The sequence below is a fragment of the Podarcis melisellensis genome (genome assembly GCF_964234715.1).
Source record: "Podarcis melisellensis genome assembly, chromosome: 7".
NCBI classification, from domain to species: Eukaryota; Metazoa; Chordata; class Lepidosauria; order Squamata; family Lacertidae; genus Podarcis; species Podarcis melisellensis.
The window spans coordinates 37,342,693-37,363,268 of record NC_138539.1 but is presented as its reverse complement, the minus strand read 5'-3'; the positions used below and the strand labels follow the sequence as shown (position 1 = coordinate 37,363,268).

Below are 20,576 nucleotides of genomic sequence, written 5' to 3'. Positions count from 1 at the left end.
AGGCAATGGCTTAAATACCACAATTTAGCATAACCAAAGTTGCTCTGCGCCACAGAAGGGACGGAAGGGTCTTACCCCCACTGCCTCACCTAGCTGCTATGTAGAACAATAGACTAGTGTGTGTGACAGTCAGTTGGGTCCGGAATGCTAGAAGCTGCTAGCATAACATGTGCTGGGCTTTGGGGGCTCCCCTGGAAACCTAAGGGAGAAGCAAGATCTGTTGGGGTGTCATTGCTGCCAGCCTCTCCATTCTCCATGTGCTCAGGTGGTATATGTGTGTAAATAAAACCGTATCTCCAAAAGACACCACCATCTCCATTGGCCCTAAGGAAGCGGAACCCTGGGGAAGCACCAGAACCCCTTGCGTTTCTCCTGGCTCCCAGACTGGGGTGGTGTAACGCAGCACTGGAGCATGTGGCTAGAGCAGGGGTCTGCAACCTTTAAGACAGAAAGAGCCACTTGGACCCGTTTCCGAAGAAAAAAAACTGGGAGCTGCAAAACCATTGCAACATTTAAAACAAATATATCTCCGGAGCCGCGATATGACAGCGCGCGGGAAGGTGACATCGGGACGGTGCGTGACTAACGCACGCATCGCCCCCATGCGAAGTCACAGCTGGTACAGCGCCCACCACAGTGGGGAGTGTCGGGGCGCACAATGCACCTCCTCCCCTCGCTAGTATCCGTCCTGGAGCCGTGGCAAAGGTGTAAAAGAGCCACATGCAGCTCCGGAGGCGCGGGTTGCAGACCCCTGGGCTAGAGTATTGATCTTCAGAGACCTTCCTTATGCAATCAAGGTTTCTATTCCCCATTTCACTAGAGGGGGCTAAAGGCCGGAAGGCCCTGCTTTGCCCAGGACCACGCGAGCCAGACTTGGGGGGAGACTAGGCCCCGATGGAGGCTCGTTTCCGAGGCTGGCGACGGCGAAGAGCTGCGACCAGAGTCCACTTGGCTTGGCTATTTTTATCCCCTCACGCACCGGGTTGCTTCGGTCAGAATAATTACTCCCCACCCACAAGGAAGGCGCGCAGCTGCTTTCCTTGGGATGACCGAGCTCGGAGCCGCGGGCCGAGTCCCCTCCCCTCCGCCCCCTCCGCGCCGTGGGGCCGGCTGCCCTCCAGAGCCCCGGCTGCGAGAGTGAGAAAGAGCGAGTTCTCCCCTCTCGGAGCGGGTGTGTCCGCACTGCCCCTGCCCTTGGAGCGCCTCGTCGCCGTCCCGCCTTTCGGTTTCCAAGAAAGATCCCCCCCCCCGCCCGCCATCCCGGCTCCCCCCTCCCATGCCGGCCGGCCACCTTCCCGACCTGCTATGCAAATTCCCCGGGACCAGGAAGTGAGCGGCGAAGCCTCAGCCCCCGACAGGCTGCGAAAGCCGCCCAAGTTCCTCTCTGCGAGGGAGCAGGACGGGCGCTTGGCAGGAGGCGGCGGCTGGCTGGTTCCCCTCGGGCGCGCTCTCACTTCCCCTGTGGCCGAGAAAACGGCGCGGCTGCCGGCGAGGCGCTCCCGCCGGGCTCGGGCTCTATCCGGGCCGTTGGGCTGAAGCAGCGAGCGTGGACTTGCCAAGCTCGGGACCCCGGGGAAAGTAAGTGGGCTCCGCTCACCCTCTCGGCAAAGCCCCGGTTGGGTGGCGGGAAGGAGCGGCTGGAAGGTGGCTTGGCTTCCCAAGGACGAAGCCTGGCAATTTGAACTTCTCCCGCCGCTTCCGAAGCATTTATGCCGCTTCCCCGCCGCGCTTCGGGCCAGTAGCGTCGGTGCTGCTGCTGCTGCTGCTTTTAGCCACGTAGCAAAGTCCTGTTGCCCTGAGGAAAGAAAGCTGAATCTTCGCTGGTTGGTTCCTCCTAATTTCCTCCATGAAGTAGATGCCCCCTGTCTAAAAATCTGTGGGGTTGCTTTAGTGCAAGGCTGCGGCGTGCCTACTCAAGAGTAAGCCCCATTGAGCTCAGTGGAACTTACTCGCAGGGAAGCGTGCATAGGGTTGCAGGCGACACTGATGTCGCACCTGGGCTCGTGCCTGGCCAAACCTGTGCGAACTGTGGTGCAGCTCTTCGCCTTGCATTTTGCCAGCCAAACATAACTTTCGCACGCGCAAAGAGCACGGTCCTTTCTTTGGAGGGGGGAGAAAGGCTGCGCGAGATAAGTCCAGAACAAGGGGAAAGAAGGCGTGGCCACAGATTTTTAGATCGATTACAGGAGTATTTCTCTATTGTGAAGTGGCGCGGGGGGTGGAGATCAATGAATAGAGAGCATTGCGGGAGATTGGGATTCCTATCAACCGTGAAGTTTCCTGGGAGGAGGGCTTTGATAAATCCCTTTCTCTCAGCTGCAGCCTTTCGGGCTTTTGTATCATTTTTAGATAACCACCTTGCATAATTCAGCTGCGGGAATACACCAAGGGAGCTTTTATTTTTCACCAATAAGCCCTGAAATCTGATAAATGCTCCTTCCCTCTGTGCGCTCTGGTTTATTAAAATGAAAATTATTAAAGTCCTGTATTGTGAACCATACGCGGAGCACATTTTTTAAAAAGAGGAAGTGTGGTACTAATTGGACAGTGCGCGCGGCTGACCCCTAGAGGAGCTTCTATCTGGACCCCAGATTAAAACATGTTACAGTAGTTTAGTTAAAAGGAAGTAGCGTTATTTTCGCAGTGGCTCGCTTTTCCTTTAGCCTGCGGGAAGGGGCGTTTATCCGGCCTATTCTCTCATGTGGTGCTGATGAATTCTTAAGGTCATCTGACTGGTTGTTTTAGTCCTTTGTAAGTACCGCTCACATTTTCCTGCCTTCTTGTTACCATCGGAGTTTGTTTGCTTAAGGAAAAAAAACTTTGGGAGCTCAACTTTGGGAGCTCATCTGATATTGATGCATTATAACCTATTGTTCCCCACAGGCACTCTGATGACTTTTCTTTTTTGTTAAGCTCTGTTAAGTAATCAGAAGGTTTAGTAAAAGTAAAGCTTGCAATGAATCACCACAAGTGCTAATGTTTTGTTTTGTTACCATTCATGATTAATTTGTCGGATTTAGAAATCTGGGCGGAACTAAAGTTAACAATTACATAAAAAGGAATCTTAAAGCAAACAGATAAAATGCTGGATAAATTAAAGTTTTCATTTGTTTTATTCTAAGCTTCCCCAATTGGTATTTCACAAAGTTAGTATTTTCTCCAAAACCGGAACAGCTGCAAAAATGGCTTCCTGTCTTCTTAGCCACGCAAAAGGGAACCAACCATATATATATATATATATATAAAAAGCACTGGTGCCTTGGGAAGCAAAGGCAGGAAACTAAAGTGTTTGCTTTGTTTGTTTACCCCAGAGTAGAGAGCATTGTGATATTAAAGTCAATCAGTGATCAGGTCTACACATACTTACTGCAACAATGCTACATCATAGGTATCCACAAACTGTTCTCTGAATAGTAAGTAGTTTAGCCCTTGGCTATGTAAATGCAATGTCTATTGTACAATTTGGGAGTCACATCTAGTAAATGTCTTTGCAGAATGATCTGAAATAAACGTTGAAGGCAGTGCAGGCTGGTCTATTAGGGCAAATGGGACTCTGTCTTACCAACCACCCTCAGCCAGGCCTTACCTACCTACTTATAATCAACTTCTTCCTCCTTAGTCTCAGTTTTCCTCCTATAAAACTCAGCAGGGAAGGAAGCAGGATGGTGAGAAAACTAGAATGAGTTGCCTCTGAATACCATTCTCCTGCCTCACCAGTCACAGGAGGCATCAAGCCACTACTGGTTGAAGGAGAGCCGTGACAAGATGGGGACTCTGTACACACACTCCATAGAAGACAGAATGATAAAGTGGACACAAAGATTGTGCCAAAAGCCCAAGCAGCATCTTGTGCTGTAGCTCCCCATGGGGTGCCCTCCATGCTACAGTGGCTGTTGTAGTACAGTGGTACCTCAGGTTACATACGCTTGAGGTTACATATGCTTCAGGTTACAGACTCCGCTAACCCAAAAATAGTGCTTCAGGTTAAGAACTTTGCTTCAGGATGAGAACAGAAATCGGGCTTTGGCGGCGCGGCGGCAGCAGGAGGCCCCATTAGCTAAAGTGGTGCTTCAGGTTAAGAAGAGTTTCAGGTTAAAAACGGACCTCTGGAAAAAATTAAGTACTTAACCTGAGGTCCTACTGTATGCTGGTTTGAAGTAAAGTACTGAAGAAGAAATAGATCACTGCTTTTGATAAAGTTTTGAATCATGCAGAGTTAATTTAAGGAGGGGATGGCAAATGTGTGTTGCTTTTGTTGGACACAGAGTGGAAAGTTAGTTTTATTCACCTTTTAATAAAGAAAGGCTTTGCATATTCATAGCTGGTAGTGACCACACACTTCAACAGAAGAACAGACATTGTCAAAAGGTTTTCCGCTCCAGAAGGGACAACGTACTTAAAATGACATACTCTTTTGTGGCATCGTAGAAGTGTAGCAAAATATTCATAGATCTGATTATTTTTCACCTATGTCAAAATTAATTGCTTTCTTTTTCCATGGCAGTTTTTGTGGGATAAATAATGACTAGCAGCACACTGTGCTTTAGAGAAGAGCGATTCTTTCAGTCAGCAAAGAGTTAAGAGGTTATGCATAATGGACTTCTAAATAGAAAGTGAGTGTGCTTCCTCAAAATAAAAGGCTATGCTTGTTTAAAGGGTTGCATGTAGAACTAGAGGAATGAACATGGGCTCTAGTTATCTTTGCAAGTGAAATAATTCCTAAGGGGCTTCTGCCAGTGAACTTTTGGCTTCAAATTACTCAGCTGTACTGCAGTGACTTCCCTTTTTTTGTATTTCTGTGGACATTTTTCGTTTCCAAATTTCAAATGATTGACCCTTGAGAGGTTTCCGTGCAGCCGTGGTTTGTACAGTCACAGTTAAGGTGATTTCATCATGCTTGGAAAGAAACCCCAAGACAAGACAAGGGATCTTACAGTATTTTAAACCAGGAATTGAGAACCTGTGGTCCTTGGGACCTGATTGAACTACAGTTCCCATAATCCCTGACCATGGATTTGCCATGCTGCCTGGGACTAATAACAGTTGGAGTCTTAACAACATCAGACTACAGTGGTACCTTGGGTTAAGTACTTACTTCGTTCCGGAGGTCCGTTCTTATCCTGAAACTGTTCTTAACCTGAAGCACCACTTTAGCTAATGGCATCCTGCTGCTGCTGCTGTGCCACTGGAGCACAATTCCTGTTCTCATCCTGAAGCAAAGTTCTTAACCTGAAGCACTATTTCTGGGTTAGCGGAGTCTGTAACCTGAAGCATATGTAACCTGAGGTACCACTGTATCTACTATTTAATGCATGGCTGCACTGTTGAGTCAACTTATTTTGTCAAAAGAACCTTAAGCTATCATACATGGGGGCTACTGTTGGCTCATGGGACTTGATACAAAAGAAGTTTCCATGCTTTTAATTGCTGTGTAGCAGCTTTTAATAATATTTATATATAACACAGGTATAGCCAACATGGTGACCTCCATTTATCCAGGCAGCTATTTACCATTTGTGTACTTGCCATGCTCTAGTACTTTGAGACTGCAATCTTACACCTACTGAAGTGGAAGTAAACCCCACTGAACTCAATGTGTCTTACTTCTGAGTAGACATGTAGCAGATGACACTTCTAATCCCATTCCACAGAGTGGCTGAGGCAACCCAGCCAGATGCGTATTATTATTACAGTATTATTATAAAGTATTATTATTATTAGATTATTATTATTATTATTATTATTATTATTATTATTATTATTTTATTCTACTGCTTCAAACATCTGGTCAGTTGTATCATCATCTGGTAGAGTGCATGTTCTGTTGAAGGGACCATTCCGCTACCCGGTTGCTAAAGATGGTGCCACAGTTCCTTTTGTTGAGGTTTCATTATTTCATGCAGGAAGTCTGTTTTTTAAAAAGAATTTCTTTCAACTACGTTGGCATTAGAAGGCTGAAGAATTTTGTGGGAGTGCTATGAGTAGGGAGTTCTCCAGTGGTTTCTCTTCCTCCTCCGCGGGGGATCGTTTCCCCAAAAAAAGACAAATGGAAAGAGAAAACACAAAACACTGCTCTGCTTTTCCAAGGCAGGGGTGAGGTGGGGAGAGTCTAAATCAGAATTAATAGAATTAATAATGAAATATATTGAATTTGCAACACGCAGTTCCAAAAATACCATAAATGCCATTTACGTAATTAAAGCTTACAGTGGCAGACTGCACAGGTGCTTTTAAAAATATATATATATATAAATCACAGATCCAGTTCTTGCCAGAACTGCAGGAATGTTGATGCAAGGCATCAGTTGTCATGGGTCTTCATTTTTATTTTTATTTTACATAGGATGATGACAGAACACCTAAGAAATGGGCTTTTCATGATAATGTACCAGGGAATGTCCTCTAGGGAACCGTTCTTCATACAGTCGCTGTGTTGGTGACTGCAGCACTATAATGACTCCTCTTCCTCTCCTTACTCTCTTTCTTCACTTTTCAGTGGTGATTGTTTCTGTTTGGGAATAGAAACTAGCTAGTGCTGCATGCATGCTTATGAGCTGATCCCAACTCTGATGATAACATGATATTATGCATGCACTTCTATTTTCATTCACAGGATGTCTGTCCTGCCTTTCTCCAGATAGTCTCAAAACAGCTTACATTGCAAAGCACTAAAATACAATAACCAACACACATGAAACAGCACATAAAAATAGATAAAATGTAGTTGGCAATTAAAAGCCCTAATAGAGGCAGCACTAAAGGCAATTAAAAGGATCTCTGATCCATAGAAATCTATTAAATGTACAAGGGAACAGAATGAGCTTTGCTTGGTGCCTAAAAGCTAGCAAGCAAGAGATGTTGTAGCTTAAACCTTCCCACTGGAGTCGATGGAGATCCCGAAATGAAAGCTTCCCTGCACATCACATTTTATATCTCTCCATCCCCCTTTCCCCTGGGATTTCATGTCAGCTAAACATTTTCTATTAAGCTATCACTTCACATAGTGGTAGTGGTACCACCCCATGCTGGCCGATGTGACTAGAATCCCTATATTTGACCACTAGTGGATAAAGTGTGTGGGGGGGGAGATGCTATGTTGTAGGCCGGGCCCCCCAGAGAGGCTCTATGAGAGTTCATTCTCTGATCTGCTCCTGTGACTGTGATTATGGTATTGTTCTCTAGTGTGGGAGGCCTGGTTTCAACTCCAAGCTTGTTTCCAGTAGGTTCCCCAAAAAGTAGGTTTTGCATTGTGGAGGCCACAAGTTTATCTCCATAGGGTACATATTGAGCCCAAACCTCTTATTACCCATTGCTTACCTTTCTCTCCTGCCTCCAGCAACCATGTTGCTGAAGACTTCATTCTTGTACAAATGGCTTCCTTCCCTTTACTTTGCAAAAAGCTAGTTCTCCTCCCACAGGCACCCAGCATGTTCCATTTAGTATTTTTAGTGTTTACTGTCTGGAATCACTGGCACCAAAACAGGAACTGAACCCTTTTCTTGAGAAGCTTCTGGGTTCTACCTGTATATGCCTTCTGCCTGCTGGGGCCTCTGGTGGAGGAAGCTGAGTTTTCTGTTCCTGGTTGGGTGGCAACTTAGAAATACTAGGTAACAGAAATAGATCTCAACACAGCGGAGACGGCTATAACCAGGTGACCTTTGTGCCTGCTCAGTCCAGGTCTGTTGGAGGTCAACTTTGAGGATTCTGAGAAAGAGAACATAGCCAGTTGACGCGGACACAAAACCCTACATGTACACTGTAAAGAAATAAATTTCACCACCACCCCTCCCCCTTTCTTCTTGACCTTATACTTGACCTTATACTGTACTCTACACTAATGTCTCATAACAAATGTAACTGATCTATAGAAAACCTGAACTGTACAACCTGAAAAATGAGACAAGGCATGTACTTTTGTAAACCAAGAAAATCTTTAATAAAAAATTATTATTATTATTTAGGATTCTGCTTTCCCTTCTTAATGTTCGTTATCTTTAAACTGGACTTGGTCCTTCACATAGAGGGCTGTGTTTTTTGCCAGCCCTTCAGATAAAGGGTTGTCACTTGTAAAGAAGGGCACACGCTCACCTTTATTTCTGGGAGCATAGTTGTGCACTGTGTGTGAGATAGGTGTGCTGCTATGGTGCTTCTGTTATCACCATGTGCTGTTGACTGGTGGCATGCATGCATAGCTAATGTGCAGACGTCCTCAGCATGCAACGTTCTTAACAAGCTGCTGTCTTGCGGGGGTGTTGTTAGTTTTTGTTTCCACAGGTTTTGAGTTGTTTGTTCTGCTGCTGTAAGTTTGTACAACACTCTTCCCCACTCCCCACCCCACCCCCACGTCATGTATTGATATGATAGCTTGCACACTGGAAAAAGCAAATTGGTGGCCATCAACTGCCAGTGTGCAATATTCATGGAAAGTGGGAAGAGGGAAGGCAGGCATCATCATACTGGGGACCCCAGTAGCTTCCTAAAGATGCTGTGTGCTACTGCCAGACCTGTGTTTCTTTACCAACAATTAAATGTAAGGGTGGGGGACCTGTGGTCCTCCTGATGTTCCTGGATTATCACTTGCAACATTCCTGACCATTGGCTTTTGTGTCTGGGCCTTATGGAATTGGAGTCCAAACATCCCGTGGGACACCAGATTAGGTAGGGAAGGCTGATGGAGAGCAATGGAACGGACTTTCTCAAAAGATGGTGGGCTTTCCTTCATTGGAAATCTTAAAGCAGAAGTTGGTTGGTCATCTGCCATGGATGCTTTAGTTGAGATTCTTTGATTGCAGGGGATTGAACTTGATGAGCCTTGGGGTCCCTTCCAACTCTATGATTCTGTGAATGGTATTCTGAACAACTTCAGCTTTGTCATTGTATGCTAGCTATTACCAGTTTATTCTTTAAAATAGCCTGCGGCTATGCTGGACTCCATCCTCCAGTTGTAGTTCAAAACATTTGGAGGACACCAGGTTGAACATAGGAAGTGCCTGCTGGATCAGGCCAATGGCCCATCTAGTCCAGCAACCTGTTCTCAGTGGCCAACCAGATGCCTGTGGGGACTTGCAAGTAGGAGACCTGAGCACAAGAACACTCTCCCTTTCTGTGTGGTCTCCAGAAGCTGGTATTCAGAAGCATCTGACAGTGGAGGTAGAACACACCTGATATAGCTAATAGTCATTGAAAAAGACTGCTCTCAAGTTTTAGAGTCTAAAATAGGGTTGGGAAATCGGGTATTACCAAATTCTTATTTTCCCAGTGCTATTTTTCTAGAAAAAGGGTGCCAGGACTCACCTTGTTCTCTTATAATGTCAATGGCACCCACCTGAGAGATGCTGGAACGGAGTTCTGGCTGAAAAAAGCCCTGCCCCTAGCCATTGTGGCTCAAATTTGAGGTGCGGGTGGGGTAGGGCTTGTAAGCTACCACATATCAACTCAAGGGAGGTGACTTCAATCCTGTTTTTTTCCGGGATTGGCTGCTTGACGAAATTATCCAAGAGGGATCAGTTGTGCAGCTGATCCAGCACTAGCTCATAGCCAGTGACTCAAGCCTGCTTTCTGCAGGGATCAACTGTGGGGAACTCATTTGTGCAGCTGAGTCACCCATGTCCAAACTGGGACCCATGCTGGGCTAAATTTGGTCTGCAGACTGGAGGTTTCCCACCCCTTTAGAATATTCTAAAAGAAAAGTGAAAGATACTATGATACATAGGGTGCTAAGGTGTGTGTGTGTTCACACAGTAGCTCTGTTACTCTAGTAAAGCTTTGCTAGCTTTCATAATGTACATCTCTGGTGATCTGAAGATTTAATGTATTAGTATGTTATGTTTTTGTAAATGTCAAATCTGTGACAGTAGTTAAAGATGCTACTTCATGGGTGTAGCCAGGGGGTGCAGGCAGAGGGGCAGCTCCCCTCCATCAAGTAAATAAATAAAAATACTTAACTGACTAATTGAATTACAGATAACTTGGTTCTGCCCCCCAAAAAACAGAAAGCCTGCCCCCCTTAAAATAACCTTTATGTTTTAGGCTGTTTATTGTATGCACTTCACATCCCTCAATCCTGCTCTTAAGCAGATATGCCATTCAGAATTCTCTGGTGAATCATCTGCTACCAGGCAAATATCTCGGCTTCCCCCACCTCCAATGATAGGGCTCAAAGCGTGACTCCAAACCACCTGACTCCACTACCTGTTTCAGGGATGGGGGATCTGTGGCTTCCACATGGGAACTGAAGTTTGTTAAGCATTCTGGTTTTGCCTGCAGAGTCTGGATTCAGAAAATCTCTCCCAGACTACCACTACACCTAAGTCCCTCTGGTTCTATGCAACTTAGACAACATTTTAAAAGAGAGTAAATATTGATCTTGGAAAGCCCTGTGAGTTAAATAAGAGGTGTGTAGACTTCTAGTCTGTGTACAATAAAACATATGGAAGGTGTGCATTGATTGGATCTTCTGAATGGAATCTATGTTCACATGTAACTTTTGGGCATGCAGCTTCTCATACTTATGAACCTATAGCTTTGTAGATATACAGAAGGTAGCACATCAATGTTTTCTTAGCACATAAGAATCTTATACTGGGTAGGAACTTCAGTTGAACACAAGTCTTCTCTGCCTTGGGCTTACTGTACCTTGATTATGTTATTCCATTTCCCCCCAGGCTTGGTACCCAATATATGTATTTTTAAATTGAGATATTGGCAACTGAACCTAAACGTTTCTAGTGTTGAGCTATAGTTCCTCCTGTGTGACTATTAATCCCATAAGAATTTAAGAAGAGCTCTGCAGGATCACACCCAGAGCCCATCTGTTCCATCATCCTATGTCTCATAGAGACTTACCACAATTTATCCATACCATCCATAATTATGTTCACCTGTACCACGTCCCTTTTTACTCTGCTCCCCCCCCCCCAAAAAAATAAAAAGCCCAAAACATTGAGGATGAACGTGGAGGATGACTTGCCCCGCCCCTCTGATCATTTGGGTTGCCTTTTTATTCACGTTTTCTAGTTCTACTTTATCCAGAGTTGTCATTCGTATTCCACATGTAGTCACACTACATGTTTATGAAAAGGCCTTGGGCAGTTTTGTTTTTCATCCTTTTCATAATGGCTTCTAACATAGAATTATCCTCCCCGCCTCCCAATGAAGCTCAGTCTGCCTTTGAGAAGTTTCTTGTTCAATTTATATCAGCCCTTGACAAGATTGTATTGTTTTCTTCCTGACTTCTCTTAGTCGCTGAGATTTATTACTGAGTGCAGACATGCGGATGCCATGTCATGTTTCCCATAACAACGTTATGTTGTTGCATTTCGCTAAAACATTTGTTTTAGAGAAATGCAACAATAAATTGTTGCCATTGAATAGAGTTTAGCAATATATTGGGGCTAGAAGAATACATTTTCTCTGATAACTGCAGGTTACAAGAGATGCCTTTTTGCCATGTCTCTTCCACCTCAGACTTTCTGTTTGAATGATTTATTTGCAAAATGAAGGTGGGAAGCAGATGCTGGAGATTCAGATGAGGAGTGAAAATTCTTGCCATGCACGGGAAGGAGGAAGTCAATAAATCTATATTTGGAGCTCAACCAAGCTTATGGATGCAGAATTGGTAAAGCAGTAACTGCAGTTGTGACCAATTTAAATTGGTTTAAAAAGTATGCAGGCTTTAAGTAATAGAGAACATGAAGTCAGCCTTACATTACTCTATTTCATGGGTAGGCAAACTAAGGCCTGGGGGCCAGATCCAGCCCAATCACCTTCTAAATCCGGCCTGCAGACAATCCGGGAATCAGCATGTTTTTCCATGAGTGGAATGTGTCCTTTTATTTGAAATGCATCTCTGGGTTATTTATGAGGCATAGGAATTCGTTCTTTGTTTTTCCTCCCCAAAATATAGTCCGCCGCCCCCCGACAAGGTCTGAGGGACAGTGGACTGGCCCCCTGCTGAAAAAGTTTGCTGAGCCCTGCTCTATTTCATTGTTGAATGTCCCAGGAAGTTGTCCCCATGGACATTGACTGTTTATTGCAACACTCAAAAGTCATCCAACTATAGTTAGACAGGAAGTAGCTAACAGTTTCCACAGGCGTATCTGGTACTGCCCCAGACAGACATGTGAATCTCCTACAATGCTACTTACTTTTGTCTTGCATACCTCCAATGTACATTGGTGGCCTATAGTTGAACTTAGAAACACGTAAACCTCTTTGGCTCTCATCTGGCTTGATATGTGATGCTAGTGAGCAAAGGGTTTAGAAAACGGTAGAAACTGAATGAACAATATTTATTAAAATATTTGTATACCACTGTGTGAGGGCAGCCACATGCTCCTCAGCCAAGCAGGTTAAAGGAAAGGGGGGAGTCACAAGCTGTATTGGCGCTTGGCCCCCTCCATCATTTGATTAATGCACTTTTATCTACATCTGACTCTGGTCCAGTGTTGAAGGCAGGACGAAAGAGAAGTGTGGGGAGCAACCAACTGCTGGGATGTAATGGGTGGGACAGACATGTGAATGCCAGACTCCATCATGTCTAGTTGTGACTTCCATTTAATGAATAATGAACAGTCTCATGAGCAGCCTCTTGCCCCATTGCCTGCTGCCTCTTTTTTCCTTCCTGTTGCTCCCATGCACACACCCAGCACATGCAGTTGTTTCATCTGTGTCTTTTGCTGCATTTGCAGATTCCAGTCTTTAGCAACTTTCACTTCACTCCTGCACAAGTACAAGAACAGAAAGTACACTATACTATTCAAAGGCCTCCCCCTTTGTTTGTCTGCAATAAGCAGCTCACAATAAATATTTCTGGGAAGAGTGGGAAAGCATCTACAAAAATATGAGCTACTAAGTAAGCAGGCACCTTTTTTAACCCAGGCTTCCCACCTAGAAGGCTACCTGAGAAGAATTCAACAAGGAGCACCAGAGAGTGGCACTTCTCATAGCTGACCACAGGGCTGGCCCAAAACATTTTGGTACCTGAGGCAAACTAAAAAATGGTGTCCCCCCTCCCCACCAAGGAATAAGGGGTGTGTGAAGATCTATATCAGGAACAAGGACAGACTGTATTGTGATCTGTGGCCCCTATCACCTGATGTGTGGACCGGCCCTGGTTGACCAAGTTTATCACTTTTACTCACCTGTCATGCATGCAACACTTGCAAGCCCTTCCCCTCCAAGTGATGGCTTAAAATAGGAAAGCACTAAGAAGAAAAACAATTTTGGGTTTTTTCATCAGGCCTGCCTTAGCCTGAACCCTCCAGACAGAAGGTGTCAGTTTCTTGTCCACCAATAGTTTTCTTCTTAAGCCTTATTTTATTTCCCTCTCCTGAACTACATTGTATAGCACCTATTTGTTGAGCTTTGCTTAGTGTTCTGCGAGGATAGCGCCCATTCAGGTGTCTTCTTTATTGTGCATTCATGATGATTTGTGCTCATGATTGTAATGTGGTGATGATAGATGTTCCTGCTTTCAATACTGTTTGCCCCTGCCAGTGTTCGAAACTGAGGTATGGAAAGCTAGGAGCTAAATGGCACCTTAAACCTAGGTTATGGGCGCAACAACGGAATGTCTAGGCACGCTTTTTTATAACAAGAATACAAAGCTGAAAGTGTATGAACTGCAGTTAAAATATTATGCTCATTTTTCACATGGTCTAGTTCTCTCCCCCCCCCCCCCCGCCGATATTCTTAAGAAGGTCCCTTCTTCAGTCTTCAGAGAGTAGATGGAAGTGGGGGCAGAATAAGTTCCTCCTTTCCTTCCACTGCAGTTTTAATCTGAAATCTTTGGCGCAGTGCTGTGCCCAGAGTTCATAAACTGCTCGTGCTAATAAAAATGCACCTAGAACAATGGGAGTTTCGGCCCCTGCAACCACTTTGAGAAGTCACACTTCTTCATCTCCAAACAGCGCATGCCTCACAGCCTCCTGCCGAAATCCAGTTGCTTTTCCACAATACCACAAATGTTTCGGGGGTTTGTTTTTGTCCATATTTTGTTGTGGTATAGCACTAAGGTGCCCCTCCAGACAGCAGTAATGTAATGCACCTTAGAACACTTAATAAAGCAAAATTATGTGTGGAGCATCTGGTATAAATTCACCCCTGGTGCACTACTGTATTATTACTTCAATGACGTATTACAGAATACACTCACAAAAAAACCACCAGGCTGGAGGGGCCCTTATGTGCAAAGATAGCTTCATACCCCCACCCCCACTTGAACACAGAGTACACCATACTGTATTCCTCCACTGGAAAAAAGAAGCAGAGTGATGACAGATCTGTTGGCTTTAAGAAACAGGGGCAAATTACTCCCCTTGCCCTAGGCTAGGAGATCAGATAAGCTGAAGTGTATTGCTGAGAGGGTCAATTGGTTACGCAGGCAGTTAAGTGGTGCATGCAAGTACACCATGCATTCGTTGCAATCTTTGCTATTGCAACAGGATAATTAGTGCTCGCTAACTATGCCTTTAGGGAAGGGAGTCAGTCATAAAGGGAAATGATACAAAAAATGTTAGTTCTTGAAATAGGGAAGTACACCGCTTTAGAGCCTATTTCCCCACCATCTTCCACTCAGACAAAAAACGTCAGATGCCTTTTCAAGTTGTGAAACTCAAACTACAATAGTACTATATTAATGGGCTGGTAAAGGACTCCTGTCTGAAATCCTGGAGAACCGTGGCTAGTCACCAGTGGTCTCAGTACCTGGTCCTGCAGCTTGACTTGCTATAAGGCAGCTTCTTGTCTTCTTATGAAATGCATGATCAACTTTGGTGATAACATAACGACAGCATAAGCCTGTTCAGTATCTGATGAGAGAACACTTGCCGTGTTGACCTACCACTTTGTGGCTTAGCACAGGAATTACCGTATTTTTCGCTCTATAAGACGCACCGGACCACAAGTTTTTGGAGGAGGAAAACAAGGAAAAAAATACTCTGGCCCAGAGGCCAGACAAGCAAGAGGGATCGCTGCGCAGTGAAAGCAGCAATCCCTCTTGCTGTTCTGGCTTCTGTGATAACTGCACATCCTGCATTCCCTCCATAAGACGCACACACATTTCCCCCTACTTTTTAGGAGGGAAAAAGTGAGTCTTATAGAGCAAAAAATACGGTATATCATTTAATTACGCATATAGATGTGACAGACTCCTGAAACATCTATTTCTGGATCATGGTTGAAATATTTTTTCTTTTCCACTTTCTGTTTCACTTAAAAAAACCCCCAACAGATTCCCCTTTTCACAGAATTGTTCAGTCCAATGATCTGCTAAAAATGAACAGTAAATGACGACCCTTCCTTATTAGTGAAATCATCACACTTATATACTGAGTATTTTTCCATCCTCCACACTTCATTAAGTTGTATTTAATGGCTTCTATCCCCTAAGAAACTACAAGAGAAGAGGAACAGAAATTCTTGATGTTACACATTTACACTTGTCTCTGAAACTGAGGATTAGGAAGTGGTCATTTTTACAGTTGCGTACAGATCAGTGAAAGATTCAGTGGGATTCTTGTGATTTTGACAGGATATCTGAAAGACTACTTACTCCCTTATGGGTTGCTTGTAGGCTACATTAATATTCAGAGACCTGCTTTTTAGCTAAATATGTTTGGTTGGTGGGAACATGAGGCAGGGCCTTCTCTGCAGCAGTCCCTGGTTACTGATTTCACTGGTTTTTAGGTGAGCAGTAAAAAAAAAAGTATTGTAAGCCCCCAAAGTAATATAAATATATTTTCATTATTAAATAAAAATGTCACTGCCCAGGGTAAGTGACCCTGTACATTGCAAGAAAAAGGGGGATAATTCAACATGGGAATGCCATTGAAAGCATCGTTCTCTCAGACATCTGTGGTCTTGGTTCTGACCTCATTGGCTCCTACCCATTGACAAAAGGGGAATACTTTTTAGTGCAACCAACTAAAATTTCACAAATTAGTGTGTGAGCTTTTTAGTTTATAGAACTCTTCTTCATACGAAAAGGGAGACAAAGCACTCTATGATGTAGATGCCTCAAAGTCTTCCAGTTGTAAAAGTCTTGAGGGGTGAGCGGAGATGGGAATACATCTTTGAGCTTAATTTGGGGTGGATAATTAATTTTGGTTACTCCATGTGTAGCCTCCTCCTTACAGTTTCCAAGTCTTCAGCTTTCTCCCACAGCTGCTTCAGATTTGAAGTATTTTCTCCTTGAATTTCATTGGGGCATTCCATTCACTTTCTGTTCATTTATGTAAGAATAAGCAGATTTTGTGAGCAGATAAACTCTGTGCTGGAAACTGGTGCACTGTCACCACAGCCAATCACAAACAAACAACCACACCCTAGGCCAACCCCAACCTCTCTCACCACCGAAGGAACACAAGCGAATAATAAAGAGAACCCGCACAAGCGATGCTGACACAAAACCCCACACATACATTAAGTAGAATAGAAACATCGCCACCCGACCCCACCCCCACTCACCATGCCCCCCTCCACCTCTTTCCCCCTTTTCTTCCTAAGGTAACATTAATGTCTCAACAAATGAAACTGATCTGTAGAAAATGTAACTTGAAAAAAGAGACATTGCACATACTTTTGTAGACCAAGATATCTTTATTTAAAAATATGGTTTTTTTTAAAAAAAAAGAAACTGGTGCACTGTTGCTTACTACCAAGTTTTGCCAACTTGGTTCATTCCAGATCAGCACTGGAACATAATTTCTCTGGCAAACTTTGTACCTGGGAGAAATAAATGTTACACAGCAGAAATAACCCCAGCTGTATCATGTCCTCATTTGAGAATTTTAATAGACTTTGCTGCAAAACGGCCTAGAAAAATTGTCAGCCAGTGCATAGGAAGGTTCCCCCCCCCCCGTAATTTGTAGATAAACCAGCATGTCAGAGGAAATAGGAAACACTTATTGTGTTAGAGATAAGGCCATTAATAGCTCAGTTTGTATTTATGTCTGAACTGTCCAAGATGAGTCAGCATTTTAGCCTTTTTAAAAAAAAAAAATTAAAGCGAAATCCTCCTGGCAGAAGTCTTTCTTTCTAAAAACATTTCTTTGCTTTAAAAACAACATTAAAATATATTGCTTTTCTTTTTCTTGTGAAGGAATACAATCCTATCTTAGGTAAATATGCACTTATCTATATACATTCATACGTACAGAGAGAAACTTGGCTCATGGTAAGAATTGTTTAAGCTCAGTCCTTTATCCTCCTCTTTAAATCCAGTTGGTCAAAATCAACAATCTGAAGATACGTACGCCCAATTTCTAGAAGTTGTGCAATGCATCTTAGTGTGGGAACGATTTTATGTATTCATTATATCTTGTGCTGCCCTCAAATCTGATATGATGAAGACGACATAGAACATAAGACCAATACCACGAAACACAAAATTGCATAGTATACTGCATCGAGGTTTTTAAACTGCTGGTTTAGAAATGCTTTTAAACAAAGAAACAAAGTGGCAGGTAAACTCATTAAACAAATGTAAGATTTGTTCATACCAGATCAGTTTAAATGGTCCAGCAAATGAAAGCATTCCTTGCCCACTACAACATAGTGAACTTGTTTGGGGAATAGATTCCAGAACCAAGGAACCTCTGTCAGGAAATCCCTATCCTTTCTAGATAATCGCGCAGCCCTGACAGAAGAGAGATTGAGAGAAAGGCCTTGGAAGATTTTTTGCTACATAACCTAGACAACATTGACTTTTGCTTAATTCTTATTTATTCCAACAGGAAAATATGGGATGTATAAAATCCAAACGAAAAGACAATCTGCAGGGAGATGTGAAGACTGAACCAGTACGTAAATCTGAACGAACTATTTATGTGAGGGATCCAACGTCCAATAAACAGCAAAGGCCAGTAAGTAGATTAGTTTCAGGGAAGAATTCCCAAGAGTGAGATCACACCACGACTGGCATAATTTATTTTTTTATTTAAAACTAGGGGCTGCCTCCTTGCTCGCACCATTTGCCATCCTCCTGCCGTTTTCCCCACATTAACCCCACAGAGCTTCCCCTTCCCACCCTATGCAAGCTTGCTTTCCACCTTCGCAACCTCATTTCTGAAGCCACTTCCATTCTGCAGCCCCCTATTTTCACCTTCATGTCAATGCCTCTCCCCTTCTTTTAGGCATCTCCTGTTGCACACAAAGCACCCCCACGGCAACCTCCTGTGTCTTCCTCCTCCCACATATTACATCTACATATTGCACCATCTAACCAGCTTTCTGCAAACCCTTTCATGCCCCTGCTTTCATCTACAGTGGTACCTCGCAAGACGAAAAACGCGCAAGACGAAAGGGTTTTTTGTTTTTTGCGTTGCTTCGCAAGACGATTTTCCCTATGGGCTTGCTTCGCAAGACGAAAACGTCTTGCGAGTTTGCTTCCTTTTTCTTAAAGCCATTAATACCCAGCGAATCCGCGCTCCGCAAGACGAAAAAATCGCAAGACAGCACAACTCGCGGAACGAATTAAGTTCGTCTTGCGAGGCACCACTGTATAACCCCATCCCCATGCCTCATATGCCCTTTTTTGCAACTGCCTTTTTTCCTCTCCCCTTTCCTTTTCTCAACTCTCCCTTGTACACAAATCATGCCCCCGTCTCCACATTTTCTCCTTTCTATCATATTCTTCAGCCAACTTTGCACACAAACACCATTCTCGCCTACACTCCCCTTTTCCTTGCCTCCTCCTCCGCCCTCTCTTTTTTCAACTGTCCCTTGCACACAAACCACCATTCCTCCCTTCATCCTCTCTCCTATTCTACAGCCCCCTTTGTGCACACACTCCATGATGGTATATGTTACTGTATCTGTAAGATAACTAGAATCTTAAGAACAAGCCTGTCAGTTAGCTTGTTCAGTTATAGAAAGTTCAGTTCAGTTGATGGATGTTTTAAATATATAGATGTTTGCTTGTTAATAAGATACGTACTCTAAATTACTGCAGTTGAATCTGAAACTTAAGGCGACACAGAGTACCAGAAGTATTATTCATTGTGTACTATGGAGTATTTGAGGGTTCATCACCCTTTATCTCTCTCAGATGAGGAATGGAAGAGAGAGACATTGAGTACAGTGAGAAGGGAGTAACACTGAAAGGAAAAATATCTGTTTTAAACAATGGCATAGGTGTGAACAAAGCAGAGATGGAGATGCGCTGAGGGGTTGTTCTTTAAACAAACAAACAAAGAAGTTTTAATAAAGAAGAATAGCAGAGATGGCTGCAGCACAGAAACTAACAACCAAAACTGCTTTGAGACCCTCTCCCCCTTGCTGTATGCCATAGGGAGCCAGTGTGGTCCCTTCCAGCTGTTTTGGAATTTAACTGCCATCAATCCCAGCCAGCATGATGAATGGACAGGGATGATGGGAGCTGTAACCCAGTAGCATCACTTGAGTGCCATGTTGCCTACTCCTTTTTAAAGAAAGTCGCAAAAATGATTGAACAACGTATCTTAAATGCTTCCAAGGCATCACTATTTCAAAGGCGCATTGTGCTTTAAGAGCCCAGGGAACGTGTGTTTATAAAAGAGGCTCTGTGCCTGTTAAGAAGATTTTGTGCACACCCATAATCACATGGAGAAATACTAAAACATACAAGTATGAGTGCCTGGTACATTTTTCTGAAATAGCAGGAACATTTTTTTTCCAGTTGCCAGAGGCACAGGATTCTATGTGACTGGATCTATATGCATCTTGCTTCACAGTTACATCTCTGTGAGCAAGCTGTGCTCCAAGGACATGCTATAGCTGCTCACATACATCTTGTAAACTGAATCTGAGTGATGGAGTTAGAACCATAGATCCACTGACATTAACAGAGGATTTTTCTTCCTGGCAGGCCTTGAGTCAGTGCATGGTATCTTTAGGCAGCTATTGGAGCCCCACTTCCATGGCTGGACTCACTGTTAACACCTGCCCTGGTCTCTTCCTTAAAAAAATAATTAAATAAAAGTAGGTAGCTGTGTTGGTCTAACACAGTCAAAATAATAATAATAAAATAACAAATTGTCTAGTAGCATCTTATAGACCAACTAAGTTTGTTCTAGAATAAGCTTTCGTGTGCATGCACAATGTGTATCTGAAGAAGTGCGCATGCACACGAAAGCTTTTACCAGAACAAACTTAGTTGGTCTATAAGGTGCTACTGAATATTTTTTTTATTACTTTTATTTAAATAAAAGTGTTAGTGCTCTCCAGTGAACACTGGGCAGCTTATCTGAGGACCTTGTCCCTATAAATTTCCCACTGTTCTCCAGAATGATGGTACATCAGGGTCATTTTAGGAAATTTAAACAGTGGCTCTTCCTGACCCAAGTGCCAGGTTCTTATTGGAGCACTACTGCAGCCCTCTGCTAGGTAAGCCCACAGCACCACTGAACTAGCAGAAGGCCCATCAGAGGTTTCTCCACCACTTTTTGTAGACCATTGGAAAATTAACTAGCAATTTTCTGACTTAAATTTATGAAGAGGCTTGTTTTCAAAGTAAAAGCAGTATTGTGTCCTTTTTTGCAGCTGTTTTGTTTTTTTAAAAAACCCTCTCAAGCATTTATTAAGCATCAGCATACTTT

General features: G+C 43.6%; 1 protein-coding gene across 7 annotated transcripts in view; it reads left to right on the top strand.

Annotated features, from left to right (window-relative positions):
* Positions 1-1,320: 1,320 nt before the first annotated feature.
* Positions 1,321-20,576, top strand: part of LYN (LYN proto-oncogene, Src family tyrosine kinase) — a 46,398-nt gene continuing 27,142 nt past the window's right edge. The window contains exons 1-2 of one of the 7 annotated variants that reach the window (XM_081917558.1): positions 1,321-1,578; positions 17,736-17,801. In XM_081917558.1, coding sequence (XP_081773684.1) covers positions 17,742-17,801 — 60 coding nt within the window. In that variant the 5' untranslated portion in view covers positions 1,321-1,578; positions 17,736-17,741. Of the gene's footprint in view, positions 1,579-2,651; positions 2,752-17,735; positions 17,865-20,576 lie in introns of those variants that run through there. The other 6 variants (XM_081917555.1, XM_081917556.1, XM_081917553.1 and 3 more) reach the window with 6 other exon arrangements.